Below are 22,733 nucleotides of genomic sequence, written 5' to 3'. Positions count from 1 at the left end.
AGAAACTGCTAAACAGTTTTCCAAGATGGATGTACGTTCCCGTCAGCAATGTAGGAGAGTTCTGATTCATATTTTTTTTTTTTTTTTTTGCGGTACGCGGACCTCTCCCTGTTGTGGCCTCTCCCGTTGCGGAGCACAGGCTCCGGACGCGCAGGCTCAGCAGCCATGGCTCACGGGCCCAGCCGCTCCTAGGCATGTGGGATCTTCCCGGACCGGGGCACGAACCCGCGTCCCCTGCATCGGCAGGCGGACTCTCAACCACTGCGCCACCAGGGAAGCCCTGATTCATATTTTTAAAAGATTTTTCTTATGTGTCTATGAATCCTGTATGTTAATGGAACAAGAGTAAAAGCGGAGAGGCAAGTTAGGATGCTACTGCACAGTCCATGTTAAGGATGATTGTGTCTTAGACTAATATGGAAGTAGAGGCAATGAAGAGAAGGGGCTGGACTTGGGGTAGTTTTGCAGGTAAAGTTAGCAGGTCTTATTGATGGATTGGATGAGGTAAGGAAAGATAAGTGAAATGGCAGAGTTAATACTAATACCTACATTTTTATCATGAGCAACTGAGTAGTTAATCATGCCATTTACTGAGATGAGGAGGTGATTGGGAGGGAAACAAGTTGAGGGAGTGGTGGTAAACTAGGAGTTGTATTTTGGATGTAAGTTTGAAAGCCTATGAAACATCCAAGTAAAAATGTTAGACAGTCAGATATACATGTGTGAATTTCAGGGGAGAAATCAGGGCTGAAGATTTAGGTTATCAATGTATAGAGGGTATATAAAATCATACAACTGGGGGGCATGGAGTCAAGATGGTGGAGTAGGAGGACATGGAGTTTGCATCTCCTCACAACTAGGGCAGCTGCCAGATGCTGGTGGGTGGCCTTGACACCCAAGGGGATGGGAGGAACCCCCAAGTGACTAGGTAGGACGTTGGAAGGAGCAAGGGAGGAAGAGAAGTGGAGGTGAGATGGTACTGGCACCCCTGAGGGGTGACTGGGAGAGGTTCCCATGCCTGGAGAGACCCATTCACCACAAGGAGATTAACAGGGACAGGGAGAGACCCTCAGGGGTTTGGAGGATCAGAGGGGAATGTGGCCAGCGTTTCCCCTGCCCACTCAGGCCCTGGGGAGCATGCTGGGGCCTCAGGTCTGGTCCTCCACCTTCTGAGGACCCTCCATCCACATGGGTCCTGGGGACGTGGGAACAAGAGAAGGGGGAAGAGTAGAGGTAAACAGGGAGGGACCCTAGGGGATGTGAAGATCGGGGGAATGGGACTAGTGTTCCCTGCCACCACTCGGGACCCTGCAAGCCTGCTGGGGTCCCGGGCATGATCCTCCACACTCTGAGGTCAGAGGCAATCTGAGCCCCCTCCAGCCATGCTGAGCCCCGCCCCCCATTCCCACCAGGGCCTTTTCCAGCCATGTGCGTACTGAGCCCAGACACCACCCACTGCCTAAACCCTGCCCCTGCTTAAGCCTCGCCGCACACAGCCAAGGTCTTTTCTGGCCCTTTTTTTTTTTCCCTACTATTGTGGTTCCGTTTTACCTTTCAGTTGTTGTTTCATTTATATTTTTATTTTTTCTAATATATCTGTTAGTGTTCTAAATTTATTTAATTTTTATTCCTTCTTATTGTTCTTCTCTCTCTTTTTTTTTTTTTTTTTTTTGCCATGCCATGTGACTTCCAGGATCTTGGTTCATGGGCTGGGGGGGTCGGGTCTGAGCTCCTGTGGTGGGAGCACCAAGTCTGAACCACTGGACTAACAGAGAACCTCAGACCCCAGGGAATATTAATCAGAGTGAGGTCTCCCAGGGGTCCTCATCTCACCGCCAAGACCCAGCTCTACCCAACTGTCTGCAAACTCCAATGTTGGAAGCGTCAGACCAAACAACCAGTAAGACAGGAGCACAGTCCCACACATCAAAAAAAAATGATAAGACAAAAAAAAATATTACATATGGAGGAGCAAGGTAAAAACCTAAAAGGCCAAACAAATAAAGAGGAAATAGGCACCTACCTGAAAAAGAATTCAGAGTAATGATAATAAAGATGATCCAAAATGTTGGAAATAGAATGGAGGCAAAGATCAAGAAAATACAAGAAATGTTTAACAAAAACCTAGAAGAACTAAAGAACAAACAGTGATGAACAACACAATAACTAAAATGAAAAATACACTAGTAGGAACCAATAGCAGAATAACCGAGGCAGAAGAACGAATAAGTGAGCTGGAAAATAGAATGGTGGAAATAACTGCCAAGGAGTGAATAAAGAAAAAAGAATGAAAAGAATTGAAGACAATCTTAGAGACCACTGGGACAACACTAAGTGCACCAACATTCGAATTATAGGGGTCCCAGAAGAAGAATAGAAAGAGAACGGTCTGAGAAAACATTTGAAGAGACTATACTCAAAAACTTCCCTAACATTGAAAAGGAATTAGCCACTCAAGCCCAGGAAGTGCAGAGAGTCCCAGGCAGGATATACCCAAGGAGAAACATGCCAAGACACATAGTAATCAAATTAACAAATATTAAAGACAAAGAAAAATTATTAAAAGCAACAAGGGAAAAATGACAAATAACATACAAGGGAACTCCCAAAAGGTTAACAGCTGATTTCTCAGCAGAAACTCTACAAGCCAGAAGGGAGTGGCACGATATATTTAAAGTGATGAAAGGGAATAACCTACAACCAAGATTACTCTACCCAACAAGGATCTCATTCAGATTCGATGGAGAAATTAAAACCTTTTTAGACAAGCAAAAGCTAAGAGAGCTCAGCACCACCAAACCAGCTTTATAACAAATGCTAAAGGAACTTCTCTAAGTGGGAAACACAAGAGAAGAAAAGGAACTACAAAAACAAACCCAAAACAATTAAGAAAATGGTCATAGGAACATACATATCAATAATTACCTTAAATGTGAATGGATTAAATGCTACAACCAAAAGACACAGACTGGCTGCATGGATACAAAAACAAGACCCATTTATATGCTGTCTACAAGAGACTCACTTCACACCTAGGGACACATACAGACTGAAAGTGACGGGATGGAAAAAGATATTCCATGCAAAAGGAAATCACAAGAAAGCTGGAGTAGCAATATTCATATAAGATAAAATAGACTTTAAAATAAAGACTGTTACAAGCAATAAGGAAGGACACTACATAATGATAAAGGGATCAATCCAAGAAGAAGATATAACAATTATAAATATTTATGCACCCAACATAGGAGCACCTCAATACATAAGGCAAATGCTAGCAGCCATAAAAGGGGAAACTGACAGTAACACAACAATAGTGTGGGACTTTAACACCCCACTTAAACCAAAAGACAGATCATCCAGACGGAAAATAAGGAAATACAAGTTTTAAATGACACAATAGACCAGATAGATTTAATTGAAATTTATAGGACATTCCACACGAAAGTGGCAGAATACACTTTTGTCTCAAGTGCACATGGAACATTCTCCAGATAGATCACATTTTCCAAGGTCACAAATCAAGCCTCAGTAAATTTAAGAAAATTGAAATCATATCAAGCATCTTTTCTGACCACAATGCTATGAGATTAGAAATCAATTACAGGGAAAAATACTGTAAAAACACAAATACATGGAGGCTAATCAGAGAACTGCTAAATAAGCAAGAGATCACTGAAGAAATCAAAGAGGAAATAAAAAAATACATAGAAACAGATGACAATGACAAAAAGCAGTTCTAAGAGGAAGTCTGTAGCAATTCAATCTCACCTCAAGAAACAAGAAAAATCTCAAATAAATAATCTAACCTTACACCTATAGCAACTAGAGAAAAAAGAACAAACAAACAGACAAACAAAACCAAAGTCAGTAGAAGGAAAGAAATCATAAAGATCAGAGCAGAAATAAATGACATACTAACAAAGAAAACAGTAGCAAAGATCAACAAAACTAAAAGCTGGTTCTTTGAGAAGATAAACAAACTTGATAAATCTTTAGCCAGACTCATCAAAAAAAAAGGGAGAGGACTCAATAAAATTACAAATGAAAAAGGAGAAATTACAACTGACACCACAGAAATACAAAGGATCATAAGAGACTACTGCAAGCAACTGTATGCCAATAAAATGGACAACCTGAAAGAAATGGACAAATTCTTGGAAAGGTACAACTTTCCAAGACTGAACCAGGAAGAATTAGAAAATATAAACAGACCAATCACAAGTAATGAAATTGAAACTGTAATTAAAAATCTTCCAACAAACAAAAGTGCAGGACCAGATGGCTTCACAGGTGAATTCTATCAAACATTTAGAGAAGAGCTAACACCTATCCTTCTCAAACTCTTCCAAAAAATTGCAGAACGAGGAGCACTCCCAAGCTCATTCTACGAGGCCACCATCACCCTAATACCAAAACTAAAAATATCACAAAGAAAGAAAATTACAGGCCAATATCACTGATGAATATAGATGCAAAATTCCTCAACAAAATATTAGCAAACAGAATCCAACAACACATTCAAAGGATCATACAGCATTCTCAAGTGGGATTTATCCCAGGGATGCAAGGATTCTTCAATATATGCAAATCAACCAATATGATACACCATATTAACAAATTAAAGAATAAAAACCATATGATCATCTCAATAGATGTAGAAAAAGCTTTTGACAAAATTCAACACCCATTTATGATAAAAACTCTCCAGAAAGTTGACATAGAGGGAACCTATCTCAAAGTAATAAAGGCTGTATATGACAAACCCACAGCAAACATCATTCTCAATGGTGAAAAACTGAAAGCATTTCCTCGAAGATCAGGAACAAGACAAGGATGTCCACTCTCGCCACTCTTATTCAACATAGTTTTGGAAGTCTTAGACATGGCAATCAGAAAAGAAATAAAAGGACTACAAATTGGAAAAAAAGAAGTTAAACTGTCATTGTTTGCAAATGACATGATACCATACATAGAATATCCTAAAGATGCCACCAGAAAGCTGCTAGAGCTAATCAATGAATTTGGTAAAGTAGCAGCATACAAAATTAATGCACAGGAATCTCTTCCATTCCTCTACACTAACAACAAAATATCACAAAGAGAATTTAAGGAAACAATCCCATTTACCATCACAATAAAAAAAAATAGAATACCTAGGGATAAACCTACCTAAGGAGGTAAAAGACCTGTACACAGAAAACTATAAAACACTGATAAAAGAAATCAAAGATGACATAAACAGATGGAGAAATATACCATGTTCTTGGATTGGAAGAATCAATATTTTGAAAATGACTATACTACCCAAAGGAATCTACAGATTCAATGCAATCCCTATCAAATTACCAATGGCATTCTTCACAGAATTAGAACAAAAAAATTACAGTTTGTATGGAAACACAAAAGACCCCAAATAGGCAAAGAAATCTTGAGAAAGAAAAGTGGAGCTGGAGGAATCAGGCTACCTGACTTCAAATTATACTACAGAGCTACAGTAATCAAAACAGTACGGTACTGGCACAAAAACAGAAATAGAGATCAAATGTACAGGATAGGAAGCCCAGAGAATAACCCACGCACCTGTGGTCACCTAATCTATGACAAAAGAGATAAGAGTATACAATGGAGAAAAGACAGTCTCTTCAATAAATGGTGCTGGGAAAACTGGACAGCCACATGTAAAAGAATGAAATTATAACACTCCCTAACACCATACACAAAATTAAACTCAAAATTGATTAAACACCTAAATGTAAGATTGGACACTTTAAAACTATTAGAGGGAAACATAAGAAAAACACTCTTTGACAAAAATCACAGCAAGATCTTTTTTGACCCACCTCCTAGAGTAATGAAAATAAAAACAAAAATAAACAAATGTGACTTAATTAAACTTAAAAGCAAAGGAAACCATAAACGAGACGAAAAGACAACACTCAGAGTGGGAGAAAATATTTGTAAATGAAGCAATGGGCAAAGGATTAATCTCCAAAATATACAAACAGCTCATGCAGCTCAATATCAAAAAAACAAACAACCCAATCAAAAATGGGCAGAAGACCTAAATAGACATCTCTCCAAAGAAGACATACAGATGGCCAAGAGGCACATTAAAAGATGCTCAACATCACTAATTATTAGAGAAATGCAAATCAAAACTACAATGAGGTATCACCTCACACTGGTCAGAATAACCATCATCAAAAAACCTACAAACAATAAATGCTGGAGAGGGTGTGGGGAAAAGGGAACCCTCTTGTACTGTTGGTGGGAATGTAAATTGATACAGCTACTGTGGAGAACAGTGTGATGGTTCCTTTAAAAACTAAAAATAGAACTACCATATGACCCAGCAATCCCACTACTGGGACATACCCTGAGTAAACCATAATTCAAAAGGACACATGTTCATTGGAGCACTATTTACAATAGCCAGGAGATGGAAACAACCTAAATGTCCATCGACAGATGAATGGATAAAGAAGACGTGGTACATATATACAATGTAATATTACTCAATCATACATAAAAAGGAACGAAATTGGGTCATTTGTAGAGGTGTGGATGGACCTAGAGTCTGTCACAGAGTGAAGTGGGTCAGAAAGAGAAAAACAAACATTGTATATTAACTAATATATGTAGAATCTAGAAAAATGGTACAGATGAACCTATTTGTGGTCAAGAATAGAGATGCAGACACAAGAACCGATGGGTGGACATGGGGGGAAGGGGAGTGTGGGATGAACTGGCAGATTAGGATTGACATATATACACTACCATGTGTAAAATAGATAGCTAATGGGAACCTGCTGTAAAGCACAGGAAGCTCAGCTCGGTGTTCTGTGATGACCTAGATGGGTAGGATGGTGGTGGGAGGGAGGTCCAAGAGGGAAGGGATATATGTATACATATAGCTGATTCACTTCATTGTACAGCAGAAACTAACACAACATTGTAAGGCAGTTATACTCCAATTAAAAAAAAAGTCATACAACTGGATGAGACTAACCAGGGAGTGATTGTTTAAAGAGAAGAACATAGGACTGGTCTTCAGCTCACCAATATTAGACATATAGAAAAAGAGTAGGAAGAATCTACAACATCTGAAAAGGAAAAGCAGAAAGATGTGTGGTGTCAAGCAAGTCAAAATTAGAAAATGTTTGGGCTTCCCTGGTGGCGCAGTGGTTGAGAGTCCGCCTGCCGATGCAGGGGACACGGGTTCGTGCCCCGGTCCGGAAAGATCCCACGTGCCGCGGAGCGGCTGGGCCCGTGAGCCATGGCCGCTGAGCCTGCGCGTCCGGAGCCTGTGCTCCGCAATGGGAGAGTCCACAACGGTGAGAGGCTCGCGTACCGCAAAAAAAAAAAAAAAAGGTTGAAAAAGATGAGGATAGAGAAATAAGTTTTGGAATAGAAGCTTTTTTTTTTTTTTTTTTTTTGATGTTGGGGAGTTGCCGAAAGGGGCAGAAACTGGAAGAAACTGTGAGGTCAAGGAAGGATTGTTTTGTTTTGGTTTTTTTCCCTTGAAAGATGGTAGACATGCTTGATATCTCCCTCTGTCTTTCCCACCCCTACTAAATTCGAACAATCACCAAGTTCTATTTATTTTACTTCATTAATTGCCCAAATCTATCCATTTCTCTCCATTATCATTGACACTACCTTATCCAACTTATCATTATCCCCCACATAGTCCTACAGAGTTATAACTGACCCTTTACCTTCACTATACTCCTCATTTAATCTCTTCTTTGCACTTCAGCCAGATATTTTCCAAATGCAGATCTGATCAAGTCACCCCACCCTTCCACCCCATTCCCACTACATTATAAAGGACTTGCTATTGCTTTTAGGATGAAGACAAAGTCACATGACTTTTAAGGCCCTGCATGTCTGCCCATGCATACTCTCCAGTTTCATCTCCACCTTTCCCTCTTGCTTTCTGTGCTTCTGCTACACTGTCCTAATCTGGCCACTAGGTCTTTGCACTTGATATCCTCTCTGACTAGAATATTCTTACTCCTACAACTCCCCTCCTCCACTACACTCTATCTAATAACTACTCCCATTTCTTCAGATGCCTAATTCAATCATCTCATCCTCAGAAAAGCCTTCCCTGACCTCTCTAACCAAGTTAATTCCCTTTCTTATATACTCACAGAGTAGCAGGTAGCTTTCCTTGATAACACTTTCCACAGTTGTAATTTTTCATTTTCTTGTGATTGTTTTATTAATACCTGTCTTCCTTGCTAGTGTTTAAGCTCCATGAGAGCAATGACAGTTCCATGAGTATAGTGGCTGTGCTTTTTTTCCCCTGCCACTGTATATACAACATCCAGTTTAATGCATGGCGCATAGTAAGTACTCGGTAAATATTTGTTAAGTCAATTGAATTCAATAAATGAATGAATTTTAATTGTTAATACTGCAATAAGTAACATAATATGATCTCTTGAATTAATTTGGAAAATTTCTAGTACCTCGGAAAGAAGAAAAGGCAATCAGCATTATTTTTTAAATTGTTAAGTTTAGAATTACTATTAGAAACTACATTCCTTTATACTTAACTATCTTTGATCCGCTTTGATCAGTTTACTTGCTGCTTCATTATTTCTAACCTTCTCTCAAAATTTCTTGTGACTGCATGCATAAAGATCACAGGTACTCTTCCCTTGTAAGTCATTAGTTTCAATTCAGTTTCCTTCTACTTACTTCTGCCAGAGACATTATTAAATATAAAATTGGCCACTGAGTTCCATTTCATTTAATTTCCTTTGCCATTAAAGGCAAATCTATGAAAAGACTAATTGACATTAAATTGATTAATTATCTCACAACCAGAGAGAAGGTTATCAAAAACTGATGGTTAATCTTCAAACTGGAAATATTAACCCTGCGAAGAAGTAGCTTAATTTATGTTCTATGGACAAAATAGGTGTAATGAAATCAGTAACATATGAAAAGGGAATATATAAGTTGATTTGTGCTTTTAAAAATAAATATATAATATATTCTGATTTTAAAACGTTTATGTAGAACTGTTGGAAACAGAATAATTTTGTTTTATAATTCATGTTTAATAATATTCTCTATAAAATATTTTTCAGAGAAATATTTCAAGATTCCAAGTTTAAAACAATTGATGAGAGATGCAGACAAAGACCATCAAAGGCAAAGATTAAATCTCAGTGTGTTTTTATTTCTCAAAATTTTCATACTGGAAATTTCCAATTACAGGTAGTGTGTAATATTTTATAGCAATGTTTTCAAATAATTTCTTTTGACACCATGTCATTAGCGTTGTTGTCTTTAAATTATTTAAATTATCCACTATTATTTTTAAATTTGAGGTACAATAACAAGGAGCTAAATTTAAATTACCCAAACTAGTTAGAGTTTATATTACAGGAAACTGAAAGATTAAATGAAAATGTCTCCTTCTACAGTTGCTTCTCTGTATCTCTAGCCTGAGAACCTGTATTCCCCATATTGGAATTGTTACAGGGATGAAGATAAATGGCATAAAAAAACAAAGCAAAAATTGCCAAGCCTATCAGAAGAGATTTGGAGATAAGAGGATACTCAGATAACCAAATAACCTAACCAAACCAACTAATTGAAATTAAATACAAAATGCTAATTGAAATTAATAAGGCTTTATTAAGGCTTCATTACATTCTGAGCTCTGGGCCCTACCTATTGAGGATAGTAAGATACAAACCCTACCTTAAAAGTGCTAGTGTAGTACAAGTGGGAAAGGCAGACACATAATTAACTTTCTGTTATATGGCATCAAAATAGTTGTATGGACAATGTAAAACAAGGGAGACACCAGTAGAAATTTAAAACTATGATATAGCTAATCAATGCATTATTAAATTTTATATGTTTTGGACTCCACATCTAATATAGTCTTCCCTTTTTCTATTACATTTCTGAGACTCATCCAGGTTGGTGCATATACCCATCATTTGTCATTTTTTATTGTTATATCATATTCCATTGTATTAATATATCAAATTTTATGTTATGGACATTTGAGTTGTTTTCAGTTGGTTTTTTTAAAGGAAATTTCCACAGGGAATGTACCTAACAGTAGAATCACTGACTCATGGGGTTTGTGCATGTTTAATATTATTAGATAACTTCAAATTATTTTCCAAAGTAGTTTTGTCAATATACATTCCCCTCAGGCATGCATAATTGCTAGGATTGCTCCATATCAACAAATACTGATGTTTTTAAGCTCCTAAATTTTTAACAATCTGATGGATGTGTAATAGTATCTCACTGTAGTTTTTTCTTAATAGACTTAATTTTTTCAAGAAATTTTAGGTTCACAACAAAATTGAGAAAAAAATAGAGTTTTCATATACTCCTTGCCCCCATACAAGTGCAGCCTCCTCCACTATCAACATCGTGCACCAGAGTGGTACATTTGTTACAACTAATGAACCTACACTGACACAACATCACCTAAAGTCCATTGTTTACATTAGTATTCACTCTTGAATCCTACATTCTATGGGTTTTGACATATCTATATATAGAGAGAGACAGACAGACAGACAGACAGGCACACACACACATGCACACAGAGATAAACAGGAACAAAGAGACAGAAAGACAGAGAAACAGAGATGTATGTACCATCATAGTATCAGACACAATAGTTTTACTACCCTAAAAATCTTCTTGTTCCATCCCTGTTCATCCTTCCCTCCAGCCAGTGATTGTTCAGCTGTTTCCATAGTTTTGCCTTTTCCAGAATGTCATATAGTTGGAATCATACAGTATGTAGCCTTTTTGGATTTCTTTCTCTTATTAATATGCATTTAAAGTTCTCTCTGTCTTTTTACGGCTTGATAGCACATTTCTTTTTGGTGCTGAATAATATTCCATTGTATGGATCTACTTCAATTTATTTATCCACTCAGTTACTGAAGGACATCTTGGTTGCTTTCAAGTTTTGGCAATTATGAGTAAAGCTGCTATAAACATTCATGGGCAGGTTTTTGTGTGGACATATATTTTCAACTCATTTGGGTAACTACCAACAGCATGATTGCTGGATCAAATGGTAAGAGGTGTTTAATTCTGTTGCCAAACTGTCAAAGTTTTTTTTGGCTGCATTGGGTCTTCGTTGCTGCGCACGGGCTTTCTCTAGTTGTAGCGAGCAGGGACTATGCTTCATTGCAGTGCATGGGCTTCTCTTGTTGTGGAACACGGGCTCTAGGCGTGTGGGCTCAGTAGTTGTGGCATGTGGCCTCTAGAGCACACGGGCTTCAGTAGTTGTGGCACGTGGACTCAGTAGTTGCAGCTCGCAGGCTGTAGAGCGCAGGCTCAGTAGTTGTGGCACACAGGCTTAGTTGCTCCACAGCATGTGGGATCTTCCCGGACAAGGGATCAAACCCGTGTCCCCTGCATTGGCAGGCAGATTCTTAACCACTGTGCCCCAGGAAAGTCCCACTCTACTTTTATTGACTTCTTTAATTTAAATGTATTAATTTAATTTGTTGAGGTGTTCTTTTATTTTAGTTCGTGGTTTTCAGTGTAGAAGTCCTTCACATTTGTTTTAGTTTTATTTATAGTTATTTTTATGCTATGGTAAATAGTATTGATTTAAAAATTTTATTTCCCAACTGTTTGTTGTTAGTAAATATAAATACAATATATTTATCTTATCTTATTCTGAATTACAGACCAAAAAGTTGCAGAAAAATTACAAAGATGTCCTGTATATCCATCACCCACTTCCCCCAATGACATCTTATATAAGTATACTTTATGAAAAGTATACTTTATTATAAGTATACATTATCAGAACCAGGAAATTTAGGCTACAGACCTAACTCAAAGATTACCAGTTTATGCATGTACTCACTTTTTGTTGTTTTTATATATAATTCTATGACATTTTATCATATGTATAGGTTTGTATAACCACCACGACAATCAACATACAGAAGAATTGTTCCATCACCATAAAGGAACTCCCTCATACTACCCTTTATAGTCACTCCCCCACTCCCTTTCCCTAACCTCTGGCAACCACTGATCTTTTCTCTGTCACTGTAATTTCTTCATTTCTAGAATGTTATATAAATGGAATCTTATAGCATATGGCCTTTTGAGCTTGGCCTTTTTTCACTTAGCATAATGCCCGTAAGATCCCTCCATATCATTGCATGTATCAATAGTTTTTTCCTTTTTTATTGCTAGTAGTGTAACATTGTGTGGAGATATCACAGTTTGTTTAACCATTTATCCATTGAGGAGTATTTGGGTTGTTTCCATTTAGGAGCTATTACAAAATAAGGATGCCATGATCGTTTGTGTATAGGCTTTTTGGAAAACATTAGTTTTAGTTTCTCTAAAATAAATGCCCAGAAATGCAGTTCCTGGATCATGTGGTAAATATGTTTAATTTTTAAAGAAATTTCCAGATTGATTTCCAGATTGTACCATATTACATATCCACCAGTAACGTATAAGATAATCATGTTTTTGCATCCTCTTTATCATTTGGTACTTAGCAGCATTTTAAAGTTTAGCCATTTAAATGTGTTTAGTGATTTTAATTTGCATTTCTTTAACGGGTAGTGATGTTGAACAGCTTTTCATATTTTTAATTTTCTGCCATCCATATATCTTCTTTGGTGAAGAGTCTCTTCAAGTCTCTTGTGCATTTTCTAACTGGATTATCTTTCTGTTTAAGTTAGAGAGTATATTCTGGATACAAGTCTTTTTGTCAGATATGTGATTTACTAATATTTTCTCCCATTTGATGACTTGTGTTTTCATCCTCTCAAAATGAAAACAGCATAAGTTTTAATTTGGTGAAGTCCAATTTATCCATTTTACCTTTTTGTTTTGTTTTGTTTTTATTGAAGATGGTTGAGTTACAATGTTGTATTAATCTGCTGTACAGCAAACTGATTCATTTATACATATATAGACATTTTTTTAATATTCTTTTCCGTTACAGTTTACCATAGCATATTGAATATAGTTCTCTGTGCTGTACAGTAGGACCTTGTTGTTAATCCATTCTGCATATGAAAGCTTACATCTGCTAACCTCAACCTCTCACTCCCCCCTCCCCCAGCCCCCTCCCCCTTGGTAACCACTAGTCTGTTCTCTATGTCTGTGATTCTGTTTCTGTTTCATAGATAGGTTCGTGTCATATTTTAGATTCCACATATAAGTGATATCATATGGTATTTGTCTTTCTCTTTCTGACTACTTCACTTAGTATGATAACCTATAGTTGCATCCGTGTTGCTGTAAATGGCTTTATATTTTGTTCTTTTTTATGGCTGAGTAGCATTCCATTGTATATATATATATATATATCACATTTTCTTTATCTATTCATCTGTCAATGGACATTTAGGTTGTTTCCATGTCTTGGCTATTGTGAATAGTACTGCTATGAACATAGGGGTGCATGTATTTTTTTGAATCATAGTTTTGCCCAGATACATGCCCAGGAGTGGGATTGCTGGATCATATGGTAATTCTATTTTTAGTTTTCTGAGGAACCTCCATACTGTTCTCCATAGTGGCTGTACCGACTTACATTTCCACCAACAGTGTAGGAAGGTTCCCTTTTCTCCATACGCTCTCCAGCATTTGTTATTTGTAGACTTTTAAATGATGGCCATTCTGACTGGTGAGAGGTGGTACCTCAATGTAATTGATTTGCATTTCTCTAATATTAGCACTGTTGAGCATCTTTCATGTTCCTATTAGCCATCTGTATTTCTTCTTTGGAGAAATGTCTGTTTAGGCCTTCTGCCCATTTTTCATTGGGTTGTTTGCTTCCTTGTTGTTGAGTTGTATATTTTTCCTTTTTGAATCATACTTTAAGTGTCATGTCCAATAACTCTTAGTCTAACCCTAGGTCACAAGGATTTGTTTCTAAGTTCTCTTCTAAAAGTTTCTTAGTTTTAGGTTGCTTTGTTTTATATTTAATAGCTTTATTGAGGTATAGTTCACATACCTCAATTTGCCTTTTTAAAGTGTCTAATTCAGTAGTTTTTAGATAGATATTCACAGAGTTATAGAACCATCTTCACAAGCAGTTTAGGACACCTGTATCACCTCAAAAAGAAACCCTGTACCTTTAGCAATCACTGCCCCTCCATTTTCCTCCAATCCTCCTAGGCCTAGACAACCACTAATCTATACTTTCTGCACCTATAGATTTGCCTATTCTGGAATTTCTTATAAATAGATACATACAATATAAGGTCTCTTGTATCTGCCTTTTCATTTAGCATAATGTTTTCAAGGTCCATCTGTGTTATTGCATATATCAATATTTTATTCTTTTTCATGGCTGAATAATATTCCATTGTGTGTGGATATATCACATTTTGTTTATCCATTTATCAGTTGAAGGACATTTGAGTTGTTTCCACTTCATGACTATTATGAATAATGTCACTATGTATATTCGTATACAAGTTTTTGTGCAGGTATATGTTTTCATTTCTCTTGGGTATATACCAAGGAATGGAAATGCTGTGTCATATGGTAACTCTATGTTTAATTTTTGAAGAATTGCCAGACTTTTTTCCAAAGTGACTGCACCGTTTTATATCCCCACAGGTAGTATATGAAGATTATATTTTGTGGCACCCTTGTTAACCCTTGTTTTTAACCTGTCTTTTTATTATAGTTATCCTAGTGGGCATCAAGTGGTATCTTGTCATGGTTTTGATATGCATTTCCTTAAAGCCTAATGACGTTGAAAATACTTTCATGTTCTTATTGGATATTTGTATATCTTCTTTAGAGAAATATCTATTCAAAGCTTTGTCCATTTTTAAAATTTGGGCTATTTGTCTTTTTGTTGTTGAGTTTTAAGTATTCTTTATATATTCTAGATACATATCCTATATCAGATATATGATTTGTAAAAATTTTCTCACATTTCATGGGTTGTCTTTTCTTCTTATGGTGTTGTTTGAAGAACCAATGTTTTTAATTTTCTTGAGTCCAGTTTACCTAATTTTTTCTTTTGTTGCTTGTGTCTTTGGTGTCATATCTATAATCATTCCTTAATTGAGGTCATAAAGATTTATACCTCTGTTTTCTTCTAAGAATTTAATAGTTTTAGCTATTATATTTAAGTGTTTGATCCATTTTGAGTTAGTATTTTGTATATAGTATGAGGTATTGATCCAACTTCACTTATTTGCATGTATAAACCTAGTTGTCCCAACACCATTTGTTGAAAAGAGTATTATTTTCCTATGAAATTGTCTTAGCACTCGTGTCAAAAATCAACTGATTGTAAATATGAGCATTTATTTCTGGAATCTCAGTTCTATTCCATTGATCTATATATCTGTCCTTATACCAATACCACACTGTCTTCATTGCTATAGCTTTGTAGTAAGTTTTGATATCAGTAAGTTCTCCAACTTTGTTCTTCTTTTTCAAGATTGTTTTGGCTATTACCATTTTACATTTTATATTTCTATCTCTGATCCATTTTTAGTTAATTTTTGTATAAAGTGTGAGGTTTAAATCAAAGTTCATTTTGGGGGGCTATTAATGTCATATTATTCCAGCACTAATTTTTGAAAAGGCTATCCTCTTCCATTGAATTGTTTGTGCAAATTTTGTGAAAAATCTGTTGGGCATATATGTGTTAGTCTGTTTCTGCATTCTCTATCTGGTTTATTGACCTGTGTGTCTGTCTCTACCAATATGACACTCTAGCTGTATAGTAAATTATAAAATTGAGCAGTACGATTTCTCCAATTTCATTCTTCTTTTTCAACATTGTTTTAGGTTTTCTTATTCTTTTGCATGTCCATATACATTTTAAGGTGAACTTTAGCTAGAAAAAAATCTTGTTGAGATCATGATGAAAATTACCTTTTTTTTTTCTTTCTTGGCTGCCACGCAGCATACCCCACACCACATGGGGGTCTTAGTTTCCCGACCAAGGATCGAACCCATGGCCCCTGCAGTGGAAGTGTGGAGTCTTAACCACTGGAATGCCAGGGAAGTCCCAAGAGTTACATTTAGTTTATACATTAGTTTGTAATGAATTGCCATCTTTACTACAGTTGACCTGTGTTCTATGACCTTTATAAATAAATTTATTTATTACTTCTAGTAGTTTTTTTGAGGACCACAAAAGGTTTTCTTCATGTACAAGCATGAGATCTGTAAAAAACATCAGTTTTATTTCTTTTCCAATGTTTATGCTTTTATTTTATTTTCGCATCTTATTGCATTGGATGGGACCTCCAGTATAATGATGAACAGAAGTACTGAGAACAGATATCCTTTTTATATTCTGATCTTAGAATACATTCAGCTTTTCATCATTAAATAGGAAATTAGCTATAGATTTTTTGTAGATGCATATAGTCAGATTGAGGAAATTCCCTTCTATTCCTTTTTTCCTGAGAGGTTTGTCTGTTTGTTTTGCCATGAAGGGTTGCTGATATTGCCAAATGCTTTTCCTGCACCTTTTAAAATTGTTCACATGAGTTTTCTCTTTTATTTTGTTAATGTGAATTACATTGAATTTCAAATGTTAAATCAACCCTGTATTCCTGGAATAAACCCCACTGGATTTGATTTACCAATATATTTTAAATAATTTTTGCATCTATGTTAATGAGGGGTATTATTTTATAATTTTCTTATCTTGTAATATCTGGTTAGATTTCAGTATCACAGTTTTATTCTCGTCACAAAACAATAGGGAAATGGTTCCTCCTCCTCTACTTTCTGAAAAATTTTTGTGTAGAATGGGCTATATTGCCTTCTCAAACTTTTTTCTAGAATTCACCAATGAAGTCATCAAGGTCTGGAATTTTCTTCAAGAGAAATTTTTTTTTTTTTTTTTGGTGGTACACGGGCCTCTCACTGTTGTGGCCTCTCCCGTTGCGGAGCACAGGCTCCAGATGCACAGGCTCAGCGGCCATGGCTCACGGGCCCAGCCACTCCGTGGCATGTGGGATCTCCCCGGACTGGGGCACAAACCCATGTCCCCTGCATCGGCAGGTGGACTCTCAACCACTGCACTACCAGGGAAGTCCGAGAAAATTTTTGGCTATGAATTTAGCTCCTTTAACAGATGTGGAACATACAAAATATTTCTATTTTGTATGTTTTAGAAATTTTTTTCAGTAAATTTGTCCATTGTACCTAAGTTGTTAAGTTTATTGGCAGAAAGTTTTTAGTAGTTTCTTCTTATTATGCTTCTAAAATCTATAGAATCTTTAGTGATGGTACTCTTCTTATTCCTGATATTTCTCTTTTCCTAAATCAGTCTTGCCTGGAGTTTTATGCTTTATTATTCTTAGACTTTTGTTCTTTTATAATATAAACATTTAATATTTAAATTTTCCTCAAAGGCCTTCTTTTGTTGCATCTCACAAATTTTATGTTTTGTTTTCATAATTATTTAGTTCAAAATATTTTAAAATTTCCATTCTTTGTCTTTCAATGATATTGACATTTTTGAAGAATACAAGCCAGTTATTTTATAGATCATAGACTGTTCCTCAGTGTGACTTTTCCTTGCAGTTTATCACATCTGAAGGCGTACAGTGTACATCTGCTCTTCACTGGTGATTTTAGTTGATCACATAATCAAGATGATGTCTGTTCTTTCCTCACTGAATTATTTCTGTTTTTACCCTTACAGTTAATAAACAAGCTGTGTGGTGACACTTTGAAAACATGTAAATATCCTCCTCTTCATCAAACTCTACTTACTAGCTATATAAATTATTATTACTTGAGCTAATCTTTACAAAACTGTAACAATATGATGATTTTCTAATTCTGCCACTCCCGTCCATATTTGTCATTTGGCTTTCTACTGTGAGAAAGAAGCCCTACCCTCTTCCTTATTTTATTTATTATTAATATAGACTCATGGATTTCTATTTTATTCAGCAGATTATAATCCATTACTATCACTATTTTGATGCTCAAATTTTCCTAAATTTAACCAGTGAGCCACTTGTTTAAGATTATTCCTCTTTTTTATATGTCCCCATCATTTTTTGAGTCTTTACTTACTTCTGATACTATAGTATCATTTTGAAAGAATACTCATTGTATTAATATCCACATATCCTAACATATTTAAAGATTTCCTTACTTTTAGAATTTTAAATTGTAGGTTTTAAAAATGCTAAACAGTGTTGTGATGAACATTCTGGTAACTGAATATTTATACAAATCCAAAATTATTTACCTGGCATAATAAATTTCTAGAAATGGATTTGTTAAATTGCCCTCCAGAAAAATTATACCTATTTATATATAACAATATATAAGAATGCCCATTTTGTCATTCCCTTAGTTGGGGTAGAATTTTAATCAGTCTAGGACCTTACTCTGTGGTTTCCAGACCAACAATATCAGCATTACCTGGGAGCCTGTTAGAAATGCAAAATCTCAGACCCTATCCCAAACCTATTGAGTTAGAATATGCATTTTAACAAGCTCCCCCAGGTGATACATAGGCATGTGAAAGTGTGAGAAGCAATGTTCTAATATAATTTGTACAGGAGTCACAAATTGAATTGGTCCTAAATCCAGGCAAGGTAAGTCAGGAGCCTATACTGGCATTTATATTAATAAAAGTTGAAAATGACCAAAAAGTAAAGTAAGTTGTAAAAAAAAAAAGTACTTATGTGTTATCCTATATATCCTATATACATATATATATCCTATATACAAAGTAAGTTGTAAAAAAAAAAAAGTACTTATGTGTTATCCTATATATATGACCAAAAAGTAAAGTAAGTTGTAAAAAAAAAAAAGTACTTATGTGTTATCCTATATATATGTATACCCTATATATATGTATATCCTAAGCAAGCCTTTTTCGGTGAACAAGACAATGAAAATCAGCATAGAATACCCACACTCTTCCCCTGTAACACGAGACAATATTATCTCTCTGTCTTCACCCACTGCATACCAAACACCCTATGCACTAACTCATTGTTTATCTAGTGGTCTAAGGAAAAACTGAATCAGAACTGCTTGAGGAGTGTGTTACACTGCATACTCCTAAACCCTACTGCCAGAAAATCTGTTTTAGTAGGGTCTGATATTATGTCCAAGAATCAGCATTTTAATAAACACACCAGGTGATTCTGATGCCCTGTTTGAGAACTACTACACCACCACACTTCCCAGAACACATCTGGAATGTATTGTTTGATCAAATGTTTTACTTGCTTCAAAAGAATAGTCGCATTTTTATAAAAGCCTTCTGCCAGAATTCACTTTCTTGTTGTTATTAGTTAATAGAATGAGCAAGTCTAGGAATTGTAATTACTTTTTTAGCCCTCTCTAGTTTTAACCAAGTGACTCTAAGTTAGTGAGACTGGAGAGAAATAATCCTGTTGAACTCTATTTCACCCTTCATTCCCTATCCTGGAGACTGCCTTCTTGAACCAATTCACATTCTTTTCAGATGATACCTCAACACTTTTTCTTTCCTGTCAATATAGTTTGGTAAAATAAATTCATATCGTGGAAAATATGATTCTATCAAAAATTTATTATGATGTTAAAATATATTATTCTTATATAAATATATATCAAATTGTTTAAAAACTATTAATTTTTAAAACACAAATAACATTTTTTTATGTAGGAGGAGCAAAGAAAAAAGGAAAGAGCACATAAAAAAGGTACTTTCTCTCAACAATTTATTAGAATAAATTGTAATCAACTTCCAGCAATTCACATTTTAAAGAATCAAGAGGCTATCCTAAATATATCCTAAGTATCTAAATATTTTTTTAAATCATAAAAACTCAAGGGAAACTTTTATTAGTATATGAATGGGCATATATTTTTTAGAAAACAAGATTTATAATGTCTTAAATTAAAATGTGAAATGTTAATTTTTGTTCCTTCTTTAAATCCAAAGGTATCACAGTCAATGCCATATAGTAATGATGGAGAGTTAAAAGACATGAGTGTTTTGTAACCCTTTAGATATTGACTTAGTACCTCAAATCATTACCCTCCTACATAATTTTAGAAATGCTGAATATAAAATGTAATAAGGTATTTAAAACAGCATTAACAATGTTATATATTCATATCAAAAATTAACATGTAAAATATTACAAAAGATATTTTAGGATACTGTGTAAATGTGATCTTTTCTAAAACTTAACATTTTTTATTTACAACTGTGCAGCATAAATAATGTAGTGGGAGAAGCACGGGACTTGAGTAACACAAATCTAGATTGAAGTCCATTTTGTATCTGATTTTGGTGACATTCCTTTAAGTCTCAGTCTCAGTCATATCTTTTGTGAAGTAGGGCTAATAACTACCTTGAAGAATAACTGAGAGGATAAATGAGATCTGGAAGTATATTGAACTGCTTTGTAAATTGTAAGGCACTATATGAATGTTAGTTGTTACTTTACTTGGTATAAAGCCAACTCATAGGCCCTTCCCACTGTGGATCAAACATTTTGTAATCTACCTGCTTAAGGAGGCATTTTAAAATTTATTTTTTAAATAAGACAATATTTAGCTATAAATAGTTAAGAAACTGTCTGCCATCTCTAATTTTAAGGAACATTCCAGAACTGAGCTTTCTAGCCTGTTTAGAATCTTCTCCTGTTAAAACAGGTTGATTTTATTTAGAATAGATTTTTGTACTCTTGATTATCATGAAAATATTGCTGATTCCCCATTACATACTTAACATTGTATGGATGATGATAGCAACTTAGCATTTTCACTGTTGCATCATCCTGTTCATTAAAACCCTAAGAAGAGTTTGAATTTTAGAAAGTAACATTATCCTTATAATTAAGATTTGGCTCATAAATATGTAATATTCATAGTAAATCTAATTTTTTTTACAGCAATTAAAGATTATTCTAAAGATGAATTCTGCCTTGCAACAAAAATGGTCATTTGTGACTCCTCAGAGACTAGCTCGGCAACAAATCCCGGCAGTGTTACCTTAAGCTTATCAACGTTACCATCTGATTCTTATTACAGCCAAAGTATAGAAGTAACTGATGACTGGTTTTCTGATGATTCCCTAGTGAAAAAGAGCCCTCCAATGCCTTTTCTCAGGGAGCCTGTAATGGAGAAAGTATTTTCATACTTGTCAACCATTCCATTAGAAGAATGTACTGGAAATGTACTAAATATGACACTTTATGATGGTCAAAAAGATGACAACATTAAGGGAATATTTACACGAAGAAATACAGAGGTTGAAATACAAAACGTTCAACATAATATTGAATGACTTTTTTCTTTTGAAACTTTGTGTACACTGAAATCATGTAAAGTTAAAACTGAATTACCAGCTTCTGAGTCTCTTAACATGTCCATGCTAATATTGCTTTTCTTGATCTTTACCATAGAGTGGTCCTACTTCCCTTGCCAATTATTTCTAGAAACAAAATTACAGGAAGAACTAGAGCAATATCATAAACATTAAGTTTAACTCCTTGTATCTCATCAAAGGGCATAATAAATAATAGGAATGTATTTCAACACATAGGAGAAATACTTTAAGAAATCTTCAGCACAAATACATTTTTAATAAAACATTTGCAGCATTTCTTTATACTTTGACATTTTCAGTTTTATTTCAATGTGGGTAAGGCTGGGCAGAATACTTCCGTCAGCTATTCTGAATTTTAAATACATAAATCACCTACCATTTAAATCTTATTATGCCATGACTTTCGTAAGCAATATAACTTTGCTCCTCTAGAGGAGCCTGGAACACTGTGAAGAATACAGAAAATAATTTTCTTTGCCCTTTCCTATGTCTGTTTCTCAGAATAGCCCTCCAGCCCTTACCCCACTATGATGAAGATGTGAGCAACTATGTTCATAGACATGTGACTCAAGCTAGATGAACCAGAATTCCTCTCTAATTTGAGAGACCCTTGGTCAAATTTCTATTTATGGCGCTGAGGGATTTCTGACACCCACCCTGTAATTGATCTCTTTTAATCTCTTTCTCACAAATACCCTTCATGTAATTAGTCTCTGTTTTTCTTTCTCTTGGGAAAAACAATTAACAAAATATAATATTACCTTTTGTGCTTAAAATACTCATACCAGGACCCGTGCATATCTTCCCAAGAGATAAATCATGCCTATTACAATAAATGAAAAGAAACTTGTCTCAAATATGGTAGTAGCATTATCCAGGCTGATCACTTCCCTCCTAGGGGGAATATTAAAAAGTATTAGAACACCTCTCTCTGTTGAAGCTCCTGGTCATTTCTACTGGTTATAGTTGTGAGAAAATCTCATGGGTTGTGAGAACATCTCTCTATATCCATCCCTAAATCAAAATAAGCTATTTCAGCTCAAGGTTTGTAAGGAGTGGTAAAAAGTATTTTGAATTGGTCTCTGTCTCTTGGTGTTCTACCAACTTCTATCTTACTGTCTGAGAGAAGAAAGTCATCTCTAAATCTGGTAAGATTCTAAAGCTTCCCTAGGAATTTGGGGTTGAAGAGAAGAGATTCTAGCCTTAGTCTGACTAATCTCTGGAATAGAGGAAACATAAATTAGGTAGCTATGAGTTGCCATGTCCCACCCTGTGGTTTAGAAAGAAAAAAAACAGGAAATCTGCAGTGAGAGAGCAGTGAAATATTTGCAAAGTGAAGAATAGAAATGAGAGATGAGGAGAATGTGATTCCTGGCTTTCTAACGGTGCTCCATTCCCTTGT

The 22,733-nt window shown here is 35.4% G+C and overlaps 1 protein-coding gene across 1 annotated transcript in view; it reads left to right on the top strand.

Annotated features, from left to right (window-relative positions):
* The window catches only part of LOC309957532 (uncharacterized protein C1orf185 homolog), a gene marked incomplete at both ends in the record, with an annotated part of 31,963 nt that extends 10,674 nt beyond the window's left edge, over positions 1-21,289 (top strand). The window contains 3 exons of the mRNA XM_082832822.1: positions 9,108-9,237; positions 19,658-19,694; positions 20,895-21,289. Of these exons, the coding sequence (XP_082688948.1) occupies positions 9,108-9,237; positions 19,658-19,694; positions 20,895-21,289 (562 nt within the window). The remainder of the gene's footprint in view (positions 1-9,107; positions 9,238-19,657; positions 19,695-20,894) is intronic.
* Positions 21,290-22,733: the final 1,444 nt, after the last annotated feature.

The sequence above is a fragment of the Leucopleurus acutus genome (assembly GCF_964270905.1).
Source record: "Leucopleurus acutus genome assembly, chromosome: 2".
NCBI classification, from domain to species: Eukaryota; Metazoa; Chordata; class Mammalia; order Artiodactyla; family Delphinidae; genus Leucopleurus; species Leucopleurus acutus.
Note: the sequence above shows the minus strand (reverse complement) of the source record. Positions and strands in the feature narration are given on the sequence as shown.